This window comes from Cupressus sempervirens, chromosome 6 (assembly GCF_028749045.1).
Source record: "Cupressus sempervirens isolate cs-2001-9-10 chromosome 6, ASM2874904v1, whole genome shotgun sequence".
Lineage (NCBI taxonomy): Eukaryota > Viridiplantae > Streptophyta > Pinopsida > Cupressales > Cupressaceae > Cupressus > Cupressus sempervirens.
In genome coordinates, this window is record NC_143123.1 from 424987199 (window position 1) to 425010460 (window position 23262).

Consider the following 23262-nt stretch of genomic DNA (forward strand, 5'->3'; position numbering starts at 1 on the left):
GCAACTATAAAGTTGACTAATTAGTCAAGTCTCTACATTAGAGGGATCAATATACAAAAGAGAATTCAAAGAATAGGGAGAGACAAACAAAACCTAAAACCAGAAGGATAAGTACCGCAAAAACATCTATATCATTTATATTTTTGAAAAACATATCTAGTCTTCCTCATACATATTAATATGTATTCAGCCACTACACATACAGAGAATACGAGATCGGGTAACCCCTAAAAGATATGTGAAAGCGATTGGTGTTTCCATGATAAAAGATCTGTGCCACGATTAAGATTAATGTCACGAATTACCAATCATGAATGGGCATTTTGTCCACTATATTCAAATCCAATCTGGATTAATATGGCAATTTTTGGAATGGTACAATTAGTATTAATAATGGAGGATTGCTATAGTCATTATGAGAAACACTAATTTGGATTAGTAGAACTTCACTGATATGATTACAAGTTGTGGTGATTTCCAAGAGATATGGGATGTGTCTTATCCTACACAATTCCTCACTCCAAGAACATGATATAAAAGGGGAATGTATCCCTTTGTGGATGGGAAGAGGGAGATATTACTTTTGAAATTGCTGGCTGCCTACAATAAAATTCAGAAGAGAGTTATTTGATAATACCCAACATAATAGCTTTTCAAATTGGCACAAGTGTAATCTATTGGATACAATAAATTATTCCTTTAAAAATGAGAAGGCTTGATTGTAAGCATTGAAAGGTTCCATTGGGAACAACTACAAAGAAGTGATAGCTTTGGTCTAGACATTGTATTCTATAAGAGTGATAATTAGAGGCATCAATTTGTATAAACAATACTACTCACCCTCAATGCATAGTTATTTTTTCATTTATGACAGCGAAAGACCATTGTACTAAGTGCACAACTTACAACTTTATTTTAGCATATACATAATTGTATATATATCAGAGAAAGCAACTGACATTGTTTACTTTCATTTTGTACATGTTTGTCTTTGACATAGTTAAATTGCAAATCAAATAGTGTTAGGATTTGAAGTTATTGGCCCAATATTCATAGTTATCCTACAAGGGTTCATTACACTTTCCTTCCACCAAAAATCATTCCCAAGTCACACAAGATGGAGTGCTCAAATTCCCTTATGAAGTTGATTCAAGAATGAACCTCTATGAGCAAAATCATGACCACCAACTAGCCGCATGGTAACTAAAAATGAAAATTAAATCATGAAATGCAATATTGTCTCAATATGATCAATGGTTACCTCTAAACCTGGTATAGAGTTTTCCAATTCAATACACATTGATGGCTTTAAATGAACCATCCACTGGCACAACTCACCGACATCAATCTGCCAATCCAAAGTGCAAAAATCTTGGTAGGATTCTCAATTCTACAGGATCAGAACTTGAAACCCTTGGCTCTCACAATTCTTGAATTTTCTTCATAAAGAAAAGTGCAATAGAATGATTTTCACCTTGCAATGAATGCATTTATAATGTTTGAACCCAATAGGCCAGTAGCTTCTTGAATACTCCTTTCATGATTTATAAATTATTTTTCTTTTGTTGCACTTGCTTTTATTGTATTTGAAATATAATATATAATTACATTTCCCTCCATTTGGTGAACAACAAAATAACATAAAGTATATTCTAATAATCACTTATTTCTCCTTATATGCACTTAATAATTTGACTTTATGATCTTTAAATAACCCCTTTTAATAATAAAGCCAAATAACATTTAATGATGTGCAATTTAATGTGTCAATTAGCCTGCCCCACATAAATTATTTTAACCATTAATTATTGATAAAGGATTCTTTATTAATTATCAATATCTTGGGCTTGAGCCAATAACTCATTCCAATCTGTCAACTGATGAACTTTGCCAATACCAAGTCCAAGTGTGCCACAAAAAATAAGAACTGGAGCATAAATGACTTGCAATAAATAATAAGTCCCCAAACTGAGTCAATTGACAAATGAGTCAGTAATTGTGCGTACCATGACTTTGGATGCCCCTTGCTAGATACAGTGACCCCGCGACAATGAATTACTAGAAATAGTAAGACTCTAAATAACTACTCAATGATACTTAATCTTAACACTATCGCCAAGTTGTTTAGACCCTCACTAAAGATAGAAACCCCGAATTTCCCCAAAATGACACTTACTACAAATAGTAAGTGTGCCAATCTGACTCAAATGAAAAGCAACCTTGAACATTGTTGATCGTTGGAGTGGGAAAACAACCTTTAGCTTAACCAACTAAGTCCCTCTATCCAATTAATTATCTGCAAAGGTCAGGAAATAGGCTAATCCGTTGTACTGTGATGCTCACAAAAAATGGGGTCATTATAATACACCCTCCCTAAGATTTCTTCTCCCCAAGTAATCATGACTGCAAAGAAACTCCCCTACTCCGGAGGTCCAAAAGAAAACTATGAAATGTTCCACAATGCAACATAATGGTCGAAGCACCATAATAACCACAACTACACAAAAATGAACAACTATCCATTTGTCCAATCTTTGTGCACTAAAACTGTGCACTATAACAAAACATGTACATGAGGATTGAAAGTGAAATTGCAATTAATCCAAGTCATGTACCCAATGCAATACTCCTCAATGAACCCAACTTGGAACCCCAATGCACACAAAGGATTCCACAATGCATTGAAGAGTGTTGAACGAAATATACCTAGATCCCAAATTCTGGATAGAAGCTTGCTAAGAAGAATAATCTTAGACCTCTGTTGTCCTAATCTGATTACACTGTCACCATGCTAAAAATGGTGAAGCCATCTTGTGGGGCCCATCCAACATGTAGTGCTAACCCTAGCACTATCTAGATACCAATATAAACAAAACTCGCATCCATCCATCATGAATCGAAGGTTAGTTTCTCCCCACTTTATTTGGTACAGTTTCCCCCAGATTTTACTATGGGGGTTTGGGGGCAGCGCCCCCAAGATGGGGTCAATGGGCAGTGCCCTTGCGGAGTCCTGGGGCCGAGCCCCATGTGCACTCCTGGGGGGGTTCTTGGGGAGAGTTTCCTTGAAAGCTCAACGGACTTTATTATTGTAAAAGGCGTCGACTGCTTTTTTTTTATTGGACAAATTATATGAGCCCTAATTTTGTAAGCAGCAAAATGCTTGAATAAGATGGCTTAGGGTAGGCATTTCATAATGTATGATGAGATTGTAGCTTCTTGCTGCAGTATTGAGCTCTAAGGGATTGTGGATTGTAATCAAGGTTGTCATCACTTGCTAATAAGAATATTGGACTTGTTGTTTGGTGGACATAGCCTAGGGATAGGGTAAACCACGTTAAATCTTTGTGTTCTCTTCTATGCGATTTATTATTTTAAGATATTGATTATATTTTCATGTAATTGTTATTTCTATGTCGTTAATCCTAAGAATCACCACCTAGATACTACTATAAGCAAAACTCGCATCCATCCATCATAAAGAGGTAAGAATATCTAGAATCATCTACTAGACCAAATCTCCCTCTACAATCTACTAATCTCGTATGAGCATGAAAACAACCTCTAGCTTGACCAATTCTCTCTATTCAACTGATTATTTATAAGGGCTAGGAAATAGGCTAATCCATTGAACTGTGATGCTCATGAAGAATGGGGTCATTATAATCTGCCCTCCCTAATATTGCTTCTCACTAAGCAGTCATGATTGCAAAGAAACTCCATTACACTGGAGGTCCAAAAGAAAACTGTGAAATGTTCCTCAATGCAACAATACGGTCGAAGCACCATAATAGCCACAACTACACAAAAGTGAACAACAATCCATTTGTCCAATCTTTGTGCATTGGAACTGTGCACTTGTAGCAAAACATGTACATGAGGATTAAAAGTGAAACTGTAATTAATCTAAATCATGTACCCATTGCAATATTCCCCAGTGAACCCAACTTGGAACCCTAATGCACATAAAGGATCTCACAATACAATGAAGAGTGCCCAACAAAATATACCTAGATCAAACTCTAAATAGAAGCCTACTAAGAAGAATTATCTTAGGCCTTTTTTGTCCTAATCTGATTAAATTGTCACGATGCTGACAATGGCGAAGCCATCCAGTGGGACCCATCCAACCTGGAGTGCTAACCCTATCACCACCTAGATACCAATATAAACGAAACTCACATCCATCCATCATAAAGAGGTAAGAATATTTGGAATCATCTACTACACCAAAATCTCCCTCTACAATCTACCGATCTCACATGATCGTGAAATCCAACTATACTACGAGGGTAAGAACTCCCAAGGGTGTGTACAACACAACCATGATATCCATCCTCTGCTAAACTGCCATGGATTTACTGACTTTGCAAGTAGTATCCCACCAACTTGCAGCTATTGATTCCATCTACCAAAGATGGTAAATATCGATACCAATCCACACCGATGCATCATCAATTCCTCTACGATGGATCGAAAGAAAAATGATGAGCACTCCTCACTATGTAGTTATGCGAAAATGCTCCAATCTTTGTCAACAACTCATCATTGACAAGTTGAGAATCGAAAGATGGCTCCAACCTCTAACCTAGAACAATTGATTGGGCGAGCCTCTAGAAACTCTCTCTGCGAACCTAACCACAAAATCTCTATGAGGTAGCATTCTAGTATAATAGACTACCCCTATTTGTATTTAGTTTAGAGAACCCAACTCTTCTCAATAATTTAATTAAGACCAATGAGAATCATAATCCAATTTAATTTCATTATGGAGATGAAATAATCAACTGTGCATGCAAACAGTTATATAAAAAACTAACAATGTTCAAGAAAACTAGTTCCTAGCCAATTAGAAGCATACTGTCAATTAACTCCTACAGGCAAGAGGAAGAACAGTTAAATGGAAAATGACTTAAGAAAGAATGAATTCACTAGTTCACTATTCATGATGACCAATACTCTCACAACATATCCAAGACATCATTTGCCCGCCGAGCACTAATGATCAGTGTTGACTGTGGCTGTTGGGTGTAATGGATACCCCCAAAATGTGCTTACAAGTATTCACAGCTATATGATAATTTTATCAAACACTTAACTTGCAGTCTCTAATTTCCCATTATGTGCTACAACCCTTATTGCTCTAAAAAGGTTGTCTATATTATGTTGTGTTTGGCATATAACATAAATATAGGAATTGAAAAAGCATAATATATATCGCAGAAATAACCAACACACTACATTTATATTGATTTCCAAAATTAATAAACAAGTGCAAAGCTGACTCACTGAATACTCCAGCAATTAATTGGAACAAACATTGTTTACATCAAATAGTTCTTGCATTGACCTGCTGCAACAATATGTAACTGCTATAGTAACTTGCTATCGTAACTCGGCTACTACAATGACGCGGATGCTACAATGACACGGCTGCTACAATGACGCGCTGCTACAATAACTCAACAACTACAGTAACTCGGCTGTAACTGGAAATGCACCCAATCTGCCTGATATAAAGCTGATAGCAATGAATTCCAGAGGCCAAACCCCAAGGGAATGACATCTAAAATGTCACAAGAGAGGATAGAGATCCTCCAATGCCAAAAATGGATCTACAGTTCATGCATTGATTTCTTCTCATATTCAACCTGTTGCATGAAACCACTAACGCTCCCTTTTATTCTTTCTCCAAGGGTCCATTCCACTCACATGAGCAATGTGGGATAAAAGATGTGCAATATAAAACATATTAAAATAATCACTTATGTCTCCCTTAGGTGCCCCTTCTGATTTGCACACATTCTCATAAACATAAATATTAAAGTGACACTTTAATATTTTACAACTAAATTAATTGTTACTTTAATAATACTTCAAGCATAAAAATATATTAGCTATTGGACTCCAAATAGCACGAGTGATAGCTCGTCGGAAAGCTCTCGTCATGGAGTATCAAATTCAATCACCAAAACTAGCCTCCCATGTGTCTTGCTGACTTACTAAAAATAGTAAGTATGCCTGAGACTATTTTAATCAACTCCGTTTTGGCCCAAACTAGAGATGACTAGGCCAAAATACTCTAAGATCCCTTTAAACCCTTTGTTAGCCCTCGAGACCATGTAGAACTAGGCTACCGCACACACACTTGGTCGACTGCTAAAGTAGGGACATTACATTGGGCATTTGCGAGACCTCCCACACATTTATTCTCCTTCTGTTGGCCAAACAATTTGAATGCGAGATGAACAATGTTTATCCAAGGGGTCACAATGCCGTCTATCTGGGGAAACTGTAGGCACAATGATTCCCTCTAAGCACATCCAAGTAGCATTCAACATATGATGAACCAAACATGATGCTTCCTTGCCAAAGAATGAGAACTCCTTGCGTTTCTTGCCAATGTCACTCTTGTTTGCTACAACCACCAAATAACTATGTTTAGCGTAGAATATCTTCTCTGTAATTGCTCTTGCTCACACTAACTTCATGCACTCCAGAGATTGGCAATTGAGATGTGAGTGTCATTATCACCTCCTTACTATCACTGCCCGACTGCATTCCCTCCCTACATACTAAACCCCAAACTGAAGACAAGCATATTGGTTCCACCTATTTGCCACTGGGTGGGTATGTGCGTGTCTACTCTAGTTTTTTGCTAAGACTGATAACCTGCTACCTTGTCAATCCTTCTATTGCTATCTTGGGTACCTTTCTCATTACCGAAGATAGTGAGACTATCTTTGGAGAGGCCCTGCTCACATTGAAACTAGACTAATAGATTCTCCTGGAACTACTTATTGGACAGTGCTATTTTGAAAGCATTTTCCAATTTCAAAAATAGCATTGGGTTGAAAACCTCCACAATATTCCCTACAAACTACACTCGATTTCCTCTAATTCTCTCTCAATCTGTAGTGAGCACTCCACCAACATTTTATTCTCCCAGTTGTATAACGGCCAGTGCACTCTTGGCTTCCCTGAGCCACGCAGACCAAGAGTTACGCTCCCTCATTCTCTCCTTGTCTTGTCTTTTATCACCTCTCTTTCTTTTTATATATATACGTTTATAAATGTGAAATACTTAATGGCAGCGCTTATAAACATATACACATCTTTTTGTTTATTTATTAAATGCTAAGAAAGTAGTAAAGAAAGCATTTAATAAATTCTCCCCTTTGTGCAACTTAGAGAGCGACATTATAGTCCTCCCTCCCCACGAATTGCTTTCCCTCAAGCAATTCCAGTGTTGGGTGCATCAAGACCTGCTCGTTCTCCCAAGTTGTGTCTTCCATTGGCAAGTCTCTCCATTTTACTAAGTACTCCTTGATTACATGCTTGTGGAGGTTCCTTTCCCTTGTCTGAATGATTGCTTCAAGCACTAAAAGTTTAAAACTAATCTTCCTTCATCATCCAATGGTGGCAATACTGTTGAAGGAATCACCTTATGTCCCAAGGCTCTTTTGAGCCTAGATACATGAAAGACATTATGTACCTTGTTGTTCATGGGTAGGTCCAGCTCATAGGCCACTTCTTTGATCCTTTGGGTTACCCTATATGGTCCATAAAACCCTGGTTTTAATTTTTCAGCTCCACTTTTCTTGAGAGAAGATTGTCGGTAAGGCTGCAACTTCAAATATATATAAAGTCACCAACCTCAAAATGATCTGCATATTGCTTTTGTTGGTTCTGGGCCTGTTGGATGTTCTCTTGCAATGCGTTCACTGTATCCTTAATCTGCTGTAATAAGTCTTGCTTTGGGTACCCTGCTGTCTGCCAAAACCAGATCTAAAATGCTTGGTGGTTCGTAACCATATAGTGCCATGTAAGGTGACATCTTGATGGACATGTGATAGGTCGAATTATAACAATACTCTTTCATGTACAACCACTTTATCCATACTTTCTGCAGTCTTGAAACAAAATTTCTTTAGTAACCTTCCAGCCACTTGTTAACAATTTCAGTTTGACCATCCATTTGCCAAATGATAACTAGTACTCGGCTCGGTTCCACATAACCTGAACAACTCTTGCCAAAACAAACTCATAAATCTACTATCCTTGTCACTTAATATGTTCCTTGGCAGCCCATGAAGTCTGAAAATTTCATTGAAGAAGAGATCTACTACTTGTACTGCTGTGTATGTAGCTGACAGGGCAAAAAAATGTGCAAATTTAGTCAATCTGTTAACTACAACATTAATGCAAGTTTTACCTTGAGCTGCTAGTAGACCGGTTATGAAATCCACTGAAATACTCTCCCTCTTTTGGTTAGGAATGGGCAAAGGCTGTAATAAACCAGCTGGGTATGTGTTTTCATGCTTGTTTTGTTTGCATTTTGGGCACTCTTGTACGAATTTCTGAACTTCAAGTTTTAATCCCTTCCAACAAATCTCTCTCTAATTTGCTTTTATGTTTTAAAGAAACCCGGATGACCAACCATAGGGGGCATTATGAAAAGACTTCAAAACCTCCAATTTAAGCTTAGATTTTGGCAATGAAAATCCTCTCCTTATAGAGTATCAACTCATTTTGCACTTTATACCTGTCATCATGAAGTTTGCCTTCAAGAGCATTTGAGGCCCACACATCTTTAGCATATTCAGCTGTAATATTTTTCTTCCGATCAGCTGTTATCTCTGCTGTTATTTTTGACGAGATTTTCTGGAGATTGATTGCGAGTGTTGTTTGATTGATAAAGATGGATTAAATTCAATCTCGGAGACTTTGAGTTGCTTATTATGTTTAAACTTATAGTTATGTTTTTAAACTTGATTTCGCAGACTTTGAGCTACTTATCACATTTGAGATTAGTGTAGAATGCTCAAACAAGGAGATAAGTTGTAGACTTTGTGCTGCTATTATTTTTTACATTTGTGTTGTAAGGTGACGATACATTGGAGACTTTGAGGTGCAAGTATGTTTTATCTTTGTTCCTAAATCTACAAAGGAGTCATGGAAAGATTCTGAGATTTCATGGGCTTCTAAGTTACTGGAAGTTGCTACTATGGTGAAGGTTATTCTTACGTCTAATCTTCTGTTTAGCAGGATTATTGTTTCAACTAATACTTCATAAGTGAACAACAGCAGCGATTAAAGATCATTTTGTAAAGATAACCTCTACGATGAAATAAAAGAATGTGAAGAATGTTCTGCTTAATTTTAACTTAAGAGTAAATAGAAATAGTTAAGTGTTTAGTTAATTCTAGTAGCAATTAGAAGTAGGAGGGATCGTGTCTCACTTATTGTGGCTGGAACCACTGTTTTGCATTGATCGCAAAACCCTCGGTTGCAAAAATTTACCCAACATGTACATAGACACACGTGCATGTATGTATGTATGTATGAATATATATATACACAATCAAGAAAATGACAATAAATGCTAATACCATTAAAACATAAACGATATATTATATCATTGTTCAAAGTTGAACATCAAGTTCAATATCAAAATAATAATTTCAAGTTCAACAGTCATTTTTCAGCATCATAATTTTTGAAATCATCAACATCAACATCATCATTGACATTAGATGATGTAGGAACATTTGAAGAACCTCAAACAGTGCTAACACAAGTTGCATTTATAGCGTGCTCACTTTTCAAACTGAAATGTAGCATATTGGAAAGTGGAAGCATCCAGGTCAGTTTGCTTTGGCTCCATATCCCACAGCTTGATGGACATTTGAAGAACCACAAGCAGTGTCGTTTTCACTTGCACTAAAAGTTTGATCACTTTTTATACCCAAGTGTAAAGTGTTGGAAAATGGAAACATCCAGGTCAGTTTCTTGGGCTCCATATCCCACTTCTTGGGGTTTTGGGGGCATCCGCAATAGTGGGGTTGAGGAGCAGCAGAACAAATTCATATTTTTTTGAACATGTTATGAAAGGTTGGATAAATTTTTTCTGAAAAGGCATTTTTTTATTAAAAAAATGATAGGAAAATTGATGGGTTGACCCTATGTTCGTCTGTGTTCCCCTAGATCTTGCATGGGTTCATTCCTAACAAACTCAACCACACTCTCCCGCATCCTGACTGTACCAGCAGGCAGATCAGACTGGATCATGGATCCAATTCAAAGTGAACCTGGATCTGGCTGGTCTGTAGGTGGATCAGATAACTTAGTTTTTTTCCTTAACAATGAATGAAAAGTAAACAAATTTGCAGGTCTGGTTTGTCCCTAATCTGACTTGAAAAACAGTAAGAACAATTTAGATGATAGCATTAAGATATGGGTTGGATCTTACTCACTTTCCTCAATTGAAAAAATAAGAACATTCAAGACGAGGGCTGTAAAGTGGTTTTAAGCCTCGGTTTACTTATTTCTTGATCTAAGTTTCTTTATCAATTTCAGGGCTTCTCTCAATAATGGCCTGATTTGATGTGTCTATTTCATTTCGTCTTTCTTCAATGCAATCATTTCATTTTAATCGATTTCTTTCCTTGCATTTATAACAGGTTCATCAGGGAAGACTTAATGAGAATGAATCACGTAGATATTTCCAACAGCTTATAGATGCTCTTGATTACTGTCATAGCAAGGGTGTTTACCACAGGGATTTAAAGGTGACATCTAATTGCAGATTTTATAATTTTCATTTTGTTGGTTGAGACTTTCTTTTAAGATTCCATGACCCCATAACTGAGCAATCAACAATAAATGATTTTATTTGTAGCCTGAAAATCTTCTCCTAGACTCTCAAGGAAACCTGAAAATTTCAGATTTTGGACTGAGTGCCTTGTCTCAACAAGTAAGGATTCTTTGTTTTATTTGACCAGTTGTTAGAACTTAGGATAGACATGAATTCTCTATTCTTTTGAGACGGACTTCCAGTTGGTTTAGAAAATCTTTAGTAGTCTCATGTTATTCACATGCAGGAAGATGGACTTCTGCATACCACTTGTGGAACACCAAATTATGTAGCACCTGAGGTACTGCAATTTTTTTTTCATAATTCTTTTCAGAAAACTCAAAAAGATAATATTTTTCAATCATAGATTGATTTCCTAAAGTGAGGTTGAGATAGTGCTGCATTTTTTAATTTCATGTTCTATTTTTCATTCTTTTTCTGTCCAATTGAGCATTGCACTTTGCAGCTTTATGCCGTGAAATTTTAATTATAAAAACCATGTAGTCCCTGCCTTGTAAAAAATAAAATGTAACATAAATTAGATTCGGTTATATTTTTTGATATATAAATACAAATTTGAATAAGTTCATAGCTTTTTTAATTGGATACTGAATAATTGGCTGTCATATAATACAAAGCAATTATCTTTCATCACCATAAATTAGTACTAAGAAAGTCTTTGAAGCATTACAGATTGCACAGAGTGAAATTGCCAATCGATATGAGTCACTTCAATCAGAGTTATAAATATACCACCCTCTTAAAGCTTGTTTCTTTGATGCAGAATTTCTACATTTTAATAATTTCTTTCAGATTATCCCTTCTAATAAACTAGTATCCCTAAATATTGGTGTTGTTCCCCTATCAAGAAAAGAGATTGATTATTGAATATAGTTATTATAGATTAAGTAATGAGCATTCTTTCTTCATGTAACTATTAAGTACCTTCATGGCAGAAAACATGACTGATTTTGATCAAGCTGATTGTAGAGTTGAAAATTCCACACTTAATGATTGATTGCCAGATAAGCATCTTGTGTAATGTCCTCAATATTATTAAATAATAATATTTTGTATGTGGCTGAGAATCAATGTTTTTAAATCTCTCAGGCCCACTCTTTATTTTTGTTTAGTACTTGTCGGCTTATTGCCATTTTGTAATCCTTCGGGAAGTTTCCCTGAAGCCCTTTATAAAGCCTTCTTGTAAGTTGTTTTAGGTATGCAATTTGGATTATTTTCTTGTACTGTGAATTCCTGTTGGAGTTCTCTATTGTTCGCCATTTCGGAAGTTAAAGATCTTCCCTACTTGGCTTTCCGATTTCGGTGGGATTCAACCCTCAACCTATTTCGTTGCCTGTAATACTTTGCTCGGATCTAGTGAATCAGAGCACCATCTTTGTGAGTATTAATTGGAGAATATCGGTACTCAATATCTATTCATACTTGGCATTCATTTGATGGAGTTGTGTTCTAATATTACTTGTATATGAGTTTGTATTCTCTTTCAAATACAATACCCTGCGTACTCTTCCCTCCATCCACCTCTCTCTGTACTCCTCCCTCCACCCCTCCATCCATACTCCTCCCTCCATCTGTCGTACTACCTCCCTCCATCTGTGCTCCTCCATCCACCTCCCTCTATACCTCTCCCTCTAATCATACTCCATCCGTACTCCTCCCTTCACCCATACTCCTCCCTCCATCGGTCATACTACTTCCCTCCATGTGTACTCCTCGCTCCATCTCCCATACTACCTCCCTCCATTTGTACTCTTCCATCCTGCCAAATTTCCGTACGACATTCGATTCCTCTATACGGGCATATCCATTCCACCCTACGACTTCTTGCTCCACTGTACGGATTAAACATTTTCCCCTTCAGACTTGGACAAACGGTAAGGTTCGAAAAAGGAACATTACAATGGTATCAAAGCTAGTGATTCTTGTTTACCGTATGGGGTAAATAGATTAATGCATACAGACAATGAAACAAGAACATGTAACAACAGTACTCTTTTTATTATTCACATATGCCAAAGACATTACATTATGCTTCCAATGATGATTAAAGTCCATTTCGGACGGTGTACATATACCTCCCCGAAGGGCTCGTCGGCTACATAACAAGAACCTTCTCGAAGGGGCTCGTCGGCTACATAACAAGAACCTTCCCGAAGGGGTTTGTCGGCTACATAACAATTACCAACGACATCAACTATTCGGCTACACAATATCTACCGACGACATCATTGGATTCTTGTTATTCACCGTACGACGTTTTAACTCGGCCACCATACGGCGAATTGGGACAAAGACAGGGGAAAGACGAAGTAATCCGTACGGTGAATTAAAGCATAGCATGTGTTCAGAAAACTACCGTACGACAATTTAATGATGGGCATGTGAAGCAGATGATGGGTCGCCATACGGCCAGACAGAACAAGTAAAACTTGCGGCGTATGTTGAACAGGAGGACGGGCGAGTAAACTGTGTATCCATATGGGTAAAGAAGAGAAGGCAGAAGGAAGCAGTCAGAAGAGCAAAAAAAAAAAAGACGACAAATCAAAAATGTTCAGAATGATTAATGTATGATGTCGAAGGGAAGGGAAACACATAAACAGGTAGTAAAACACAAGCAGTTGCCAAAAAGAGTGTGGGATTAGAAGAAAATCACAAAAATAGTGTGTTTTATGTAGTTTTGTGTGGGTTTCAAAGTGCTAATTTGGTCTTGGCGGCAGGGCCGCTGCCCCTCGAGCCCTAGTCGGTGCAGTTATTAGTCGTGGAAAGTGTGACCAATTGATGAGACCTGGAGCTGCTGTAGGCATACCAAAGGTAGAGAGAGCACCAAAGCAAGCCTTTCGAGAGGGGTGATACGCTTTGAGGCACTTGGAGCAGGTGTTGGATGTGAAGCTGTCTTGGTGGATGCATAGAGAGCTTGGGAGGAGCTGATCATCCAGTTGAAGGCAGTACAGTGACACTTGGCTCAGGGTACCCAGGAGTTGGAAGCAGAGAAAGTGGCACGGGTGGCTATTGAGGTAGCTAAGGAAACAGTATTGTGTTAGCAAAGGCTGTAGATGCAACGTATTTTGGAGACTAGTTTGGTGCAAGCATGGGACGAATGTGAAAGTGGTGTGACAGAAATAAATCTATTTTGTTGTAGTAGTCAGTTAATGTACTCTGTTTTGTTAATATGTCTCGGATATTTTGTAATTTTCGTCTGAAGATGACTTTTTTCTTTTGGGGGGATGATGTTGTCAATAGATATTGTGTAGCGGACGGGTTGACTTCGTCGGTAGATATTGTGTAGCCGACGGGTTGATGTTGTCAGTAATTGTTATGTAGTTGACAGGCCCCTTCGAGAAGGTTCTTGTTATGTAGTCGACGAGTCCTTCGGTGAGGTATATGTATACCATCTGAAATGGACTTTAATCATCATTGTAAGCATTATGTAATCTCTTCGACATATATGCGAATAATAAAAGGAGTACTGCTGTTACATGTTCTTGTCTATTATTTGTATGCATTAAACTATTTACCCCATACGGTAAACAATTATGCCAGCCTGTTGGGAGAATGGAGAACTTTGACATGGATTACATTATGGCTCAATTTTCATCCGATTGGAGGGCACATCTATTAGTCAAATTCTCCAAGAATACTTTTGCATGTCAACTGTTGGATGGTCAAGTGCAGGATGATAGGTACAAGGTGATTGGCGATATCATTTACCACAAAGAAAGAATCTATTTGGTACTTGAATCGAAGATGAAGGAAATGATTATGGAAGAAGGTACTTGCACAAATAACATTAAACGAATGCTCGACGATCAACTTGATGGAACTTTGGGTTCTACCAATGACCCTCTAAATAAGCAAGTTCTACCGATAGTTGTTCAACAACTTGGTGATGCAAATTTGATCGAGGATTATTTGCAGGAGCAATCTTTACAGTTGGCTGATTATGAAATCTATTCCCTCGTGGCAATCATGATGGATTACATAGATGAATTTCAAGTCTAGGATCTTGGTGACTCAGGACGGAACAATATTTAGAGTGGTGTAGTAGAGCGTAAATGATGGTCTACTCATCTTAATTGAATTCAATTATGCACATGTGATCCTGAAGAAGCATGGAGTTTTCAGCGATTTGCATCTGTGCATGGTTTGGGATCCTGGAGTTTGCGCATTGCTTGAGGACAAGCAATCTTTGGCCGGGAAGGATTTGTAATGTCCCCAATTTTTAATGTAATAATTAAATTAAATTAATTAATTAACCAGTCCCAGAATTTAAATAATATAATAAAATGACCTTTAATTAGTTACTTTAATTAATTAATATGGGCCCAAGTTAATATTTGTATTTGTAATTGATTTAATATATCTTAGACCTATTTTTATTTTAGTTTTCGTTGGTAAGTGTTGTCATCGGCTATCTTTGTACACCCTCAAGAAGGTTTCCCAGACGGGTATTTAAGCATGACTTGTAGGTAGTAGTTGGTATGCTATTTGGATTATCTTCTTTGTACTGTTAATTTCTGTTGGAGTTCTCTATTGTTCACCATTTCGAAAGTGAAAGATCTTCCCTACTTGGCTTTTCGGTTTTGGTGGGATTCAACCCTCACCCTATTCCGTCACCTATAATACTTTGCTCGGATCTGGCAAATTGGAGCACCATCTTTGTTTGTGAGTATTACTTGGAGAATATCGGTATTCAATATCTATTCATGCTTGGCATTTACTTGATGGTGTTGTAGTCTAATATTACTTGTATGTGAGTTTGCATACTCATTCCAATACAATACCCTGTGTACCCCTCCCTCCGTACTCCTCCCTCCAACCGCCTCTCTCTATACTCCTCCCTCCACCCCTCCATACTTCTTCCTCCCTCCCTCTGTAATCCTCCATCCATCTGTCATACTACCTCTCTCCATTCGTACTCCTCTATCCACCTCCCTTTGTACCTCTCCCTCCATCCGTACTCCTCCCTCCATTCGTACTCTTCCCTTCATCTGTTGTACTACCACCCTCCATCCATGCTCCTCCCTCCATCTCCCGTACTACCTCCCTCCATCTGTACTCTTCCATCCCCCCAAATTCTCGTACGACAATCCATTCCTCTATACGGACATATCCATTCCACCTTGTGACTTCCTGCTCCATTGCACAGATTAAACATTTTCCCCTTCAGACGTGGACAAATGGTAAGGTTCGAAAAAGGAACATTACATCTTGCTTCTAGCAATTATTCAGAATTTGAACTTCCAATGATATGACTAATTCTTATTGCACTGGTTCAGCTGCTTGAATTTTTTCTATATTATATCTTGCAAGACTCCTGAATTTCAGGGGGGCTGCTCCATGAAATAATTTTACATATGCTTAGGCATTTGGAACTCAAGCCATAATTTTGTAAGTTACAGGAAATATTTTCTATTTATCAAGTTAGTCCTAGAACTCCAAATTCTGGGATTTTATTACTAATATAGCCTTTACATGCTTTATGATAAAAATACATTTCAAGGATGAGTAACTTTACGCAATTATTTTATTAAGTTTTTAGATCTATATAATTTCATTATGCTACCTTAGTGGCTAATCTAGTAGAGCTTTGAAAAACATCAAAAAACCTCAAAATTCAATTAGTAAAGGCTATGACATCATATCTTGAGAACATAGAACATTGCCAATGATGCAATATTCAATTTACTAAATATAATAGTTTTGGTTAAAATGTACCTTCAAATAAGAAAACTGTCATTGATGCAATATGCACAACAATATAGAGATCTCTCTTTTTTGACCTTGTCTTATTAAATTTCCTTTAGCCACCTTCTAGAAAAATACTAGTTAGACTTGGAAATATTTGCAAATGGTGAAAAAAATTATATATTAACTCAAAAAAAACTCATAATACACAAGCATATCATGCATTACTTACATATTCATCTTGGTTAACAAATGGCCAAGTTAAAATTATCTTTGTTTGATTAAATCTTAAAGTTTAATAAACAAGGCTAGGACAATACCACACTTAATTAGCAAGTAATTGTATTTTAGGACCAAAACATATTTTGTTCTATGGTTGCAATCAAACTGGAGATGTTTAAAGTAAGAAAGCCGTTTGGTAGATTCTATTTGGTAGGTTAACTAGAATAATGGAAATGATACATGGTATTTACTATTCTGTATGTAGCGTTATGTTTGTAAATTTTTCTTTGTGCATTGAGTTATTTAAAATTTTGGTTTCCCTATAGTATGTTAACCATATTGTGTAACTATGGATAATTAGCATCTCCCATGTTATGTAGCATTTTGCATCATAGATTACATGTGTAGGAGCTAAAATCTTCCTTACAAAAATTTGTCGACACCACATTGGAATCTCTTTGGTGCTTGAAGAAATAAGCTACATTTTGTAACCCTTTAGAGAACTTAGTTTGGAAATGTTTTAATAATCTCGTTTCTTATAGATATACCTATGTTCCCCCGAGTTTCCGGGACGAGGACAGTGGTGGATGGTGGGATGGGTTTTCGGGACACCAATTTTTTTTTGGCGATTTTGGGGATTCCGTTGGGGGGGGGGACGACAAATGGGGACGGCTATATATATAGGGAAATTTTAACATATACACTGAAATTTGCCAGTATACATGTCATTCATATGAAACTAAGCACAAAGTATGTCATTTAAACATTATAGAACCTTAACATATACCATTTGAATGCTATCTAGGAAATATTAAATGATAACCGATTTTAGTATTTAATTGTCAATATGCATATCAATATGTGAACAAAAATATTTAAATATAAGTTTACTAGTGAACAATATCATAAAATTTTGGAAATCTAAATATGCCCAAAGGCTAGAGAGCTGCTATAAAGTTTTATCATCATGTTCAAGTTCAACATAGAAAACAAAATATAGAAAAATGAAGCAGGCTGCTGCTCAAGCTCTCGGAAGCAAAAGATTCACCTCCTCTTCTTGCAAAATGAAAACCCCAGCCAGCTGCAACACACTCCAACTTCAAAGGCAAAACCAAACAAATGACAAAACAACCACAATGTGGGCCTTTTGACCTTTTAGGGCATTTGGAGGGCGGAGCCCACTGGACGACCAAGTAGGGACAGACAAAATAAAGTTTTTTATTTTTATTTTTATTTTGCTTCACAAAAATGGGGATGGCCGACCATCCCCAAGATGGTCAAGGGACTTTTGGATGTCCCCTTGCCGTACCGGGGATGGTCAGCCGTCCCCTTTTTTCTCCTAGAAGTCCCCAAGTACCAGTGATGTCCCCTGCATTTTTTGCCTAATTGGGGACGACTAGGGGACATCCCATATCCATCCTCCCGTGCCGGGGATGTCCCCCTCACTGAAACCTTGGCTTTTTAGGCGGGGACGCGTCCCCGGGGTACTTAGAGATATACTGCGAGCTCAATCTGAATCTTGTATACATTCACTAATGTGAGTTATAGGTTTTCGCTTACTAGTAATGTAATGATGGATGCTGAAAAATTCATTTATATCAACTGAGGGAATGTGCATGCATATGGCTTTTGATGTTTTATTTTTTGATTTTAGAATGTTTATTAGCTTAATTCATTTTATTTGTATGATGACATACTTAACAGTTTTCTGTCTGCATTTATTAGGTTCTAGGGCACAAAGGTTATGATGGTGCAGCATCAGATGTGTGGTCTTGTGGAGTAATACTGTATGTTTTAATGGCAGGATATCTTCCGTTTGATGAGAGTGATCTTGTGAGTTTGTATAGAAGGGTACGTAATAAACTGTCACAAGCAACTCTTCCTAAATTTCATGATAAAATCTTCCGATGACAAATATACCTAGTTTAATTACTCATAACCGCATGTTGTTTAAAGCAATGCATTAAAAGAAATGTGAATCAAAACTGTACTGTAACATATATTCAACAATACTTCAAAACAATATAATGCACTATCACAAACAATCCTTCCTAAACTTCAAGAACAATTCTTCTTATTACATATACACCTTATTCCATTAATCATAATTGTACATTGTTCAAACTGTAATGGATTAAAATAAACATGCGTCATTGAAACACTGTCATACACAATCCTAATTTAATTCCTGGATGTGGTAGGATATTATTTTACATTTTATGTTTCCTAGATATACTAAAACATTCACGTAGCAGATGAATTGAACAATCATTTTATCTTACGAATATTTGCTTACCTTTCATTCTATGTGCCTCCATGTTGAGATGAGGGGACAGGTGAATATGGGGGATAGGTCCAGGGATGGGGAACCAAACTCTAAGCACTCACAAGAAAATTGTAAATAAGCATCTATGGTTCATTCTATGTGTAATCTTTGAAATCCTGTCCATGTTAGATACATGTTATCTTTGAAATTCATGTTAGTAATCAACAATAAGCAACAATAGCTTGACAATAACATCAATATGAGCCTCTTAATACGGTTTGGCAATCAATACATGATGTGGCAAAAAATCAATGGTTCACAACATCAATTACAGGACCATACACTCGATGTTTTAGTAGAGAAGAAACATGTTGTCAACATTAATCTTCCTTATTCACGTACTTCAACTCAAACAAATGATGGAGACATGAAGTCATAAAGCTCCCTCCTATGTCATTGAATAGCATTGGAGAGAAGAAATTTCTTGTTAAAATACTTCAACTCAAAACGTAGGAAAACACAATTTTCTTTTGAAGTGTTAAGCCTCCTCTGTCACAAGATCCTGTTGTTGAGAAAAAATATATTAAGTTTCCTTTTTTATGAAATGCAACTTAGAAGGTAGGAAAAGACAAAAGTCCTTGAAGAAAAGTGTTAAGCCCTTGCTAATGTCATCAAACAATGTTGTTTCCAAGTCAAAAATTGTGTTGTCAAAATCCATCATGGATCATTGCCTGTTAGTCCACTTGTTGAATCTCCACTCCCTGTGCTAGTCTAGGAGACAAAAAAAATCTAATAAAGATAACATTGCAAATTTTATAGGTGTTGTGAAGTTTCATAAACAAAAATATTCCAAACCCATCAAATTTGTGTCTTGAGGTATTTTGAACAAATGTCAGAATTTTCATTTGCTGGTCAACAAAGTTGTCATTGTGGATCTTGAGAACATACCTTCAATGGTTGTTTTTATATATGTCCTTGCCTATCATGTGGTCAACACACAAATTCTGCAAAGCATTGATATGTCAGAGATTTATCTACCAATCAATTAGGCATATGCATTCCGGGTGGATAGATCACTTTGGAGGGCAAACCAAGGTCTGCACACTTTCAAAAACCTATATGAGGGTCCAATCCACCATTTTAGAGAATGGCTTGTATACTAATGATGCAGATGTTTTTGTTGATCTAGTTGATAATATACTCAGCATTACATGTATTTTCTAGCATTGGTAGGAAAGCCTGTTTAGCTTCTCTACTCATGACACAGATGATGTTTTCAATCCAATAAATAATGAGCTTAGCATTGCAAATACCATTGATACTTGTGAGACTGTAGTGTCCCATGTCGATCCTATATGAATTGGTATTGTTTTTTATTTCAATAGACTTGTTTGTAAGTTGAATACCTTTCTCTTAAAACAGAATATAATATTTGATACTTTGTTAAAGTTGTATAGTTGATCCTGCTGGTATAATTATGACGATCTTATGCTCCATCAACTGAATAAAGTTCAAGTTAGAACTGACATGTCTTGTATGTATTATAACTGCAATGGAGCACAGATGTATATGATGAATCTGATTATATATAATGTCCCCTTCTCCCATGTTAAGGATTGTCTTGTTGATGTTGAGCCTTGATGGGTGAACCTTCCGACATGTAATCTCTCCCTTAGTTCTATGCAGGAAATATAAATATCAATGCTCAATTGTGAATGTCCTGTTGACCTTGATCTCACGTCTTATTCACTGCTTTGTTATAATGTCTTATTTGATAACAATAGTTTCTCAATTCACATAATAAGGAATGAATTCTTTGAGATTATTTATATGTTTGATTCTGATTATTTCCAAGTTTATATTCTATGTAACAATTTTTTTTTGTGTATTGCTAATCTTGATCAATGATTACTTGCTTGCTTCTGAATATCGATTTCTATCTTTTGATACATTCGTATAAGAGAGATACAAAACTGGTATATAGTTGGGTCTTCATATAAGACACGACACCACAGAATCGAGATTTGCCACCTCTGGGCAACTTGATGCATTGCAACACTCTAAACAAATGTTTCCTGGCACCCTGGTGCTTCCTATAAGTGTCATCATCAGCTATATGTTATTGTTTTAGCAGTTTTTATACACATTGATCAGGTGGAAATCATTGCAAACATGTATAGGTATCACTGTTGGCAGGGATATCTTTTAATTGCTGGCTATAACATTCAACACTGAATTATTTATCAAAAACATTCAATGCTGAATGCTTCCTCTGCCTCATGGGTCTAATTCTTTCCTATTCTCCCTCTCGTCGCTTCTACTATATGTACGGTGTTTCCCATGTCTGAAAATTCCCCATACTCCAGTGGCCTACCATAGTTCCAAATGACATATCTCCTTTCATTCGTATTGCCTTCTCTAATTCCTTTCGCTGGACATTCCTCTGTTATACTGATTAGCTGTGAATGTTATATAGACTTTGTGACTGCACCATTAACACTTTCCTTGTTGAGATAGATAGCTTAGATTACTGTGTCATCTCTCTGCTAACTTTTTATATTTTGAGTTTGGTTCTTTTGAATGGCACTATCACTCATTAACATGATACCAATTTACTGTGGCTCATCTCATCATAATGTTTTGCTGATTTAGCCCTAATCAACTTTTATCCTTCATCCTTGAATACGTAATCTATAGAATGGATACTTCTATTTCTGTAGTTGAAAAAATGAATTCCTCCATTTCAATTAATCCCCAACTTTATATGCCTAGCAAGATGGGGAGCGACCTGTCCTTCTATAGGTTGTGACTAAATTGTTCAGTCGTTTCTCATATTTGATTTATAACTATTGTATTGTATAATTTTAATTTATTTTATTCATTTATGTTATTATGTTTTTACATGATATTATTGTGCTATTAAGATATCATTTTGTTATTATAATAATGGTATATTATATTAAATTATGGATTTATTCACGGGGAGTTGTGTGATAACCCCAATTGGTTATAACCTTGACAAACACCAATTTCTTTGCTATTTAGTTGTTTGACATTTTGTCAAACCCTTGGCAAGCAATCTCACAACTGATAGTGACATCATTTATCATCAAACTTATAATTGAAACTCTGCTCGTTGGGTTTTCAAAAACAAATAAATGCAATAAACTTGAAACTGAGTCAACAAACCATTTATGGAGTCTCAGAATAAAACAATAATAAAGAACTAAAACAATTCGATGTAATTCAAAACTTCCTAAATTTCCTAGTCTGATTGTAATCAATGTTCCCCAAAACTAGCACTTGATAATCAGAAAATTACAACACTGATCATGCCCACAGGGAATCAAATACAGTGCAGCAAATTATTCATCAATATTCCCAATTCTGAAATAACAACCAAATTAAAATCAATTTGCTGCAACCTCATTTCTTTACAAATTAACGTGAAACCTGATAATTCTTGAATCAAACTGATTTGCAGCAGGCATCACCATATGCAGGTCCATTTGCAACCTTTAGTAGGCCTGAACTTGCTATAACAGCAGCATTGTAAATGACACCAAACTCTGCTGTAGATTGCCATCCCAGCATTCAAGAGGCTACCAAATTAATTCCTCCAACATACACAACCACCAAAGAAAGACTTCTCAATTTGTAATTGAATTCTAAAACCACTCCCAGCACAAATAGTTTCAAACCCTATCAACTTCAGAATTCCAACCACCATGAACACCAATTTCTCATAAACTGTATGTCAGAGTAGAGAAGTAACAATTGCAATACCTTACCTGCAATTGCACAGATAAATCAAGGAGAATCAGTCTCCAGGCAAGATCGCCAAACCCTTATACCTCAGCAAGGGGGAAAAAAACAACTCAGAATTTCTTCACAGACAACAAAAGCAAATAATTAATTGGATGCCTTTCCCATCAAATGGCCTCATATTTATAATCTCTAAATGCCACAAATTTCCCAAATGAACTTCACTTATGAAGCTTCCTCCACACAACATCAAAATATAATAATGTACCATTAGAGTATAATTTATTTACTTTTGGCTCGAAAAATGACCTTTTCCACCATAACATAATATTTTGACACACAGGGCCATTGTTTCTTGTGCCCATTCTAGTTCCAACAAGCTATGATACTGAGGTTACCAACATACAACACCAACAAAAATAGCAACCTCAACATATTTAGATGAATAATAATAATAATTCACCCATCTTGTGAAAATAATTGAAGAAGCATTAGAATTGAAATATGACAACACCAGAGTGATCCTGATGAAGACAGACGATGAATGAACCTGGCAGGGTGACTTTCTATAAATAGATGCTCCCTCCAAGATTCTTGGAGCCCAAATTGGAAGACCAAAATAAAAACTGAAAGCATCACTCAATTCCTCTAACCCAATTGAGCTCATCAG

General features: G+C 36.5%; 1 protein-coding gene across 3 annotated transcripts in view; it reads left to right on the forward strand.

Moving 5' to 3' along the window:
• The window catches only part of LOC149552863 (CBL-interacting serine/threonine-protein kinase 24-like), a 127596-nt gene that overhangs the window by 74824 nt on the left and 29510 nt on the right, over positions 1–23262 (forward strand). Inside the window, exons 4-7 of one of the 3 annotated variants that reach the window (XM_089788392.1) lie at positions 10461–10568; positions 10679–10753; positions 10881–10934; positions 18287–18412. In XM_089788392.1, the coding sequence (XP_089644518.1) occupies positions 10461–10568; positions 10679–10753; positions 10881–10934; positions 18287–18412 (363 nt within the window). The remainder of the gene's footprint in view (positions 1–10460; positions 10569–10678; positions 10754–10880; positions 10935–18286; positions 18413–23262) is intronic. The other 2 variants (XM_089788393.1, XM_089788394.1) reach the window with 2 other exon arrangements.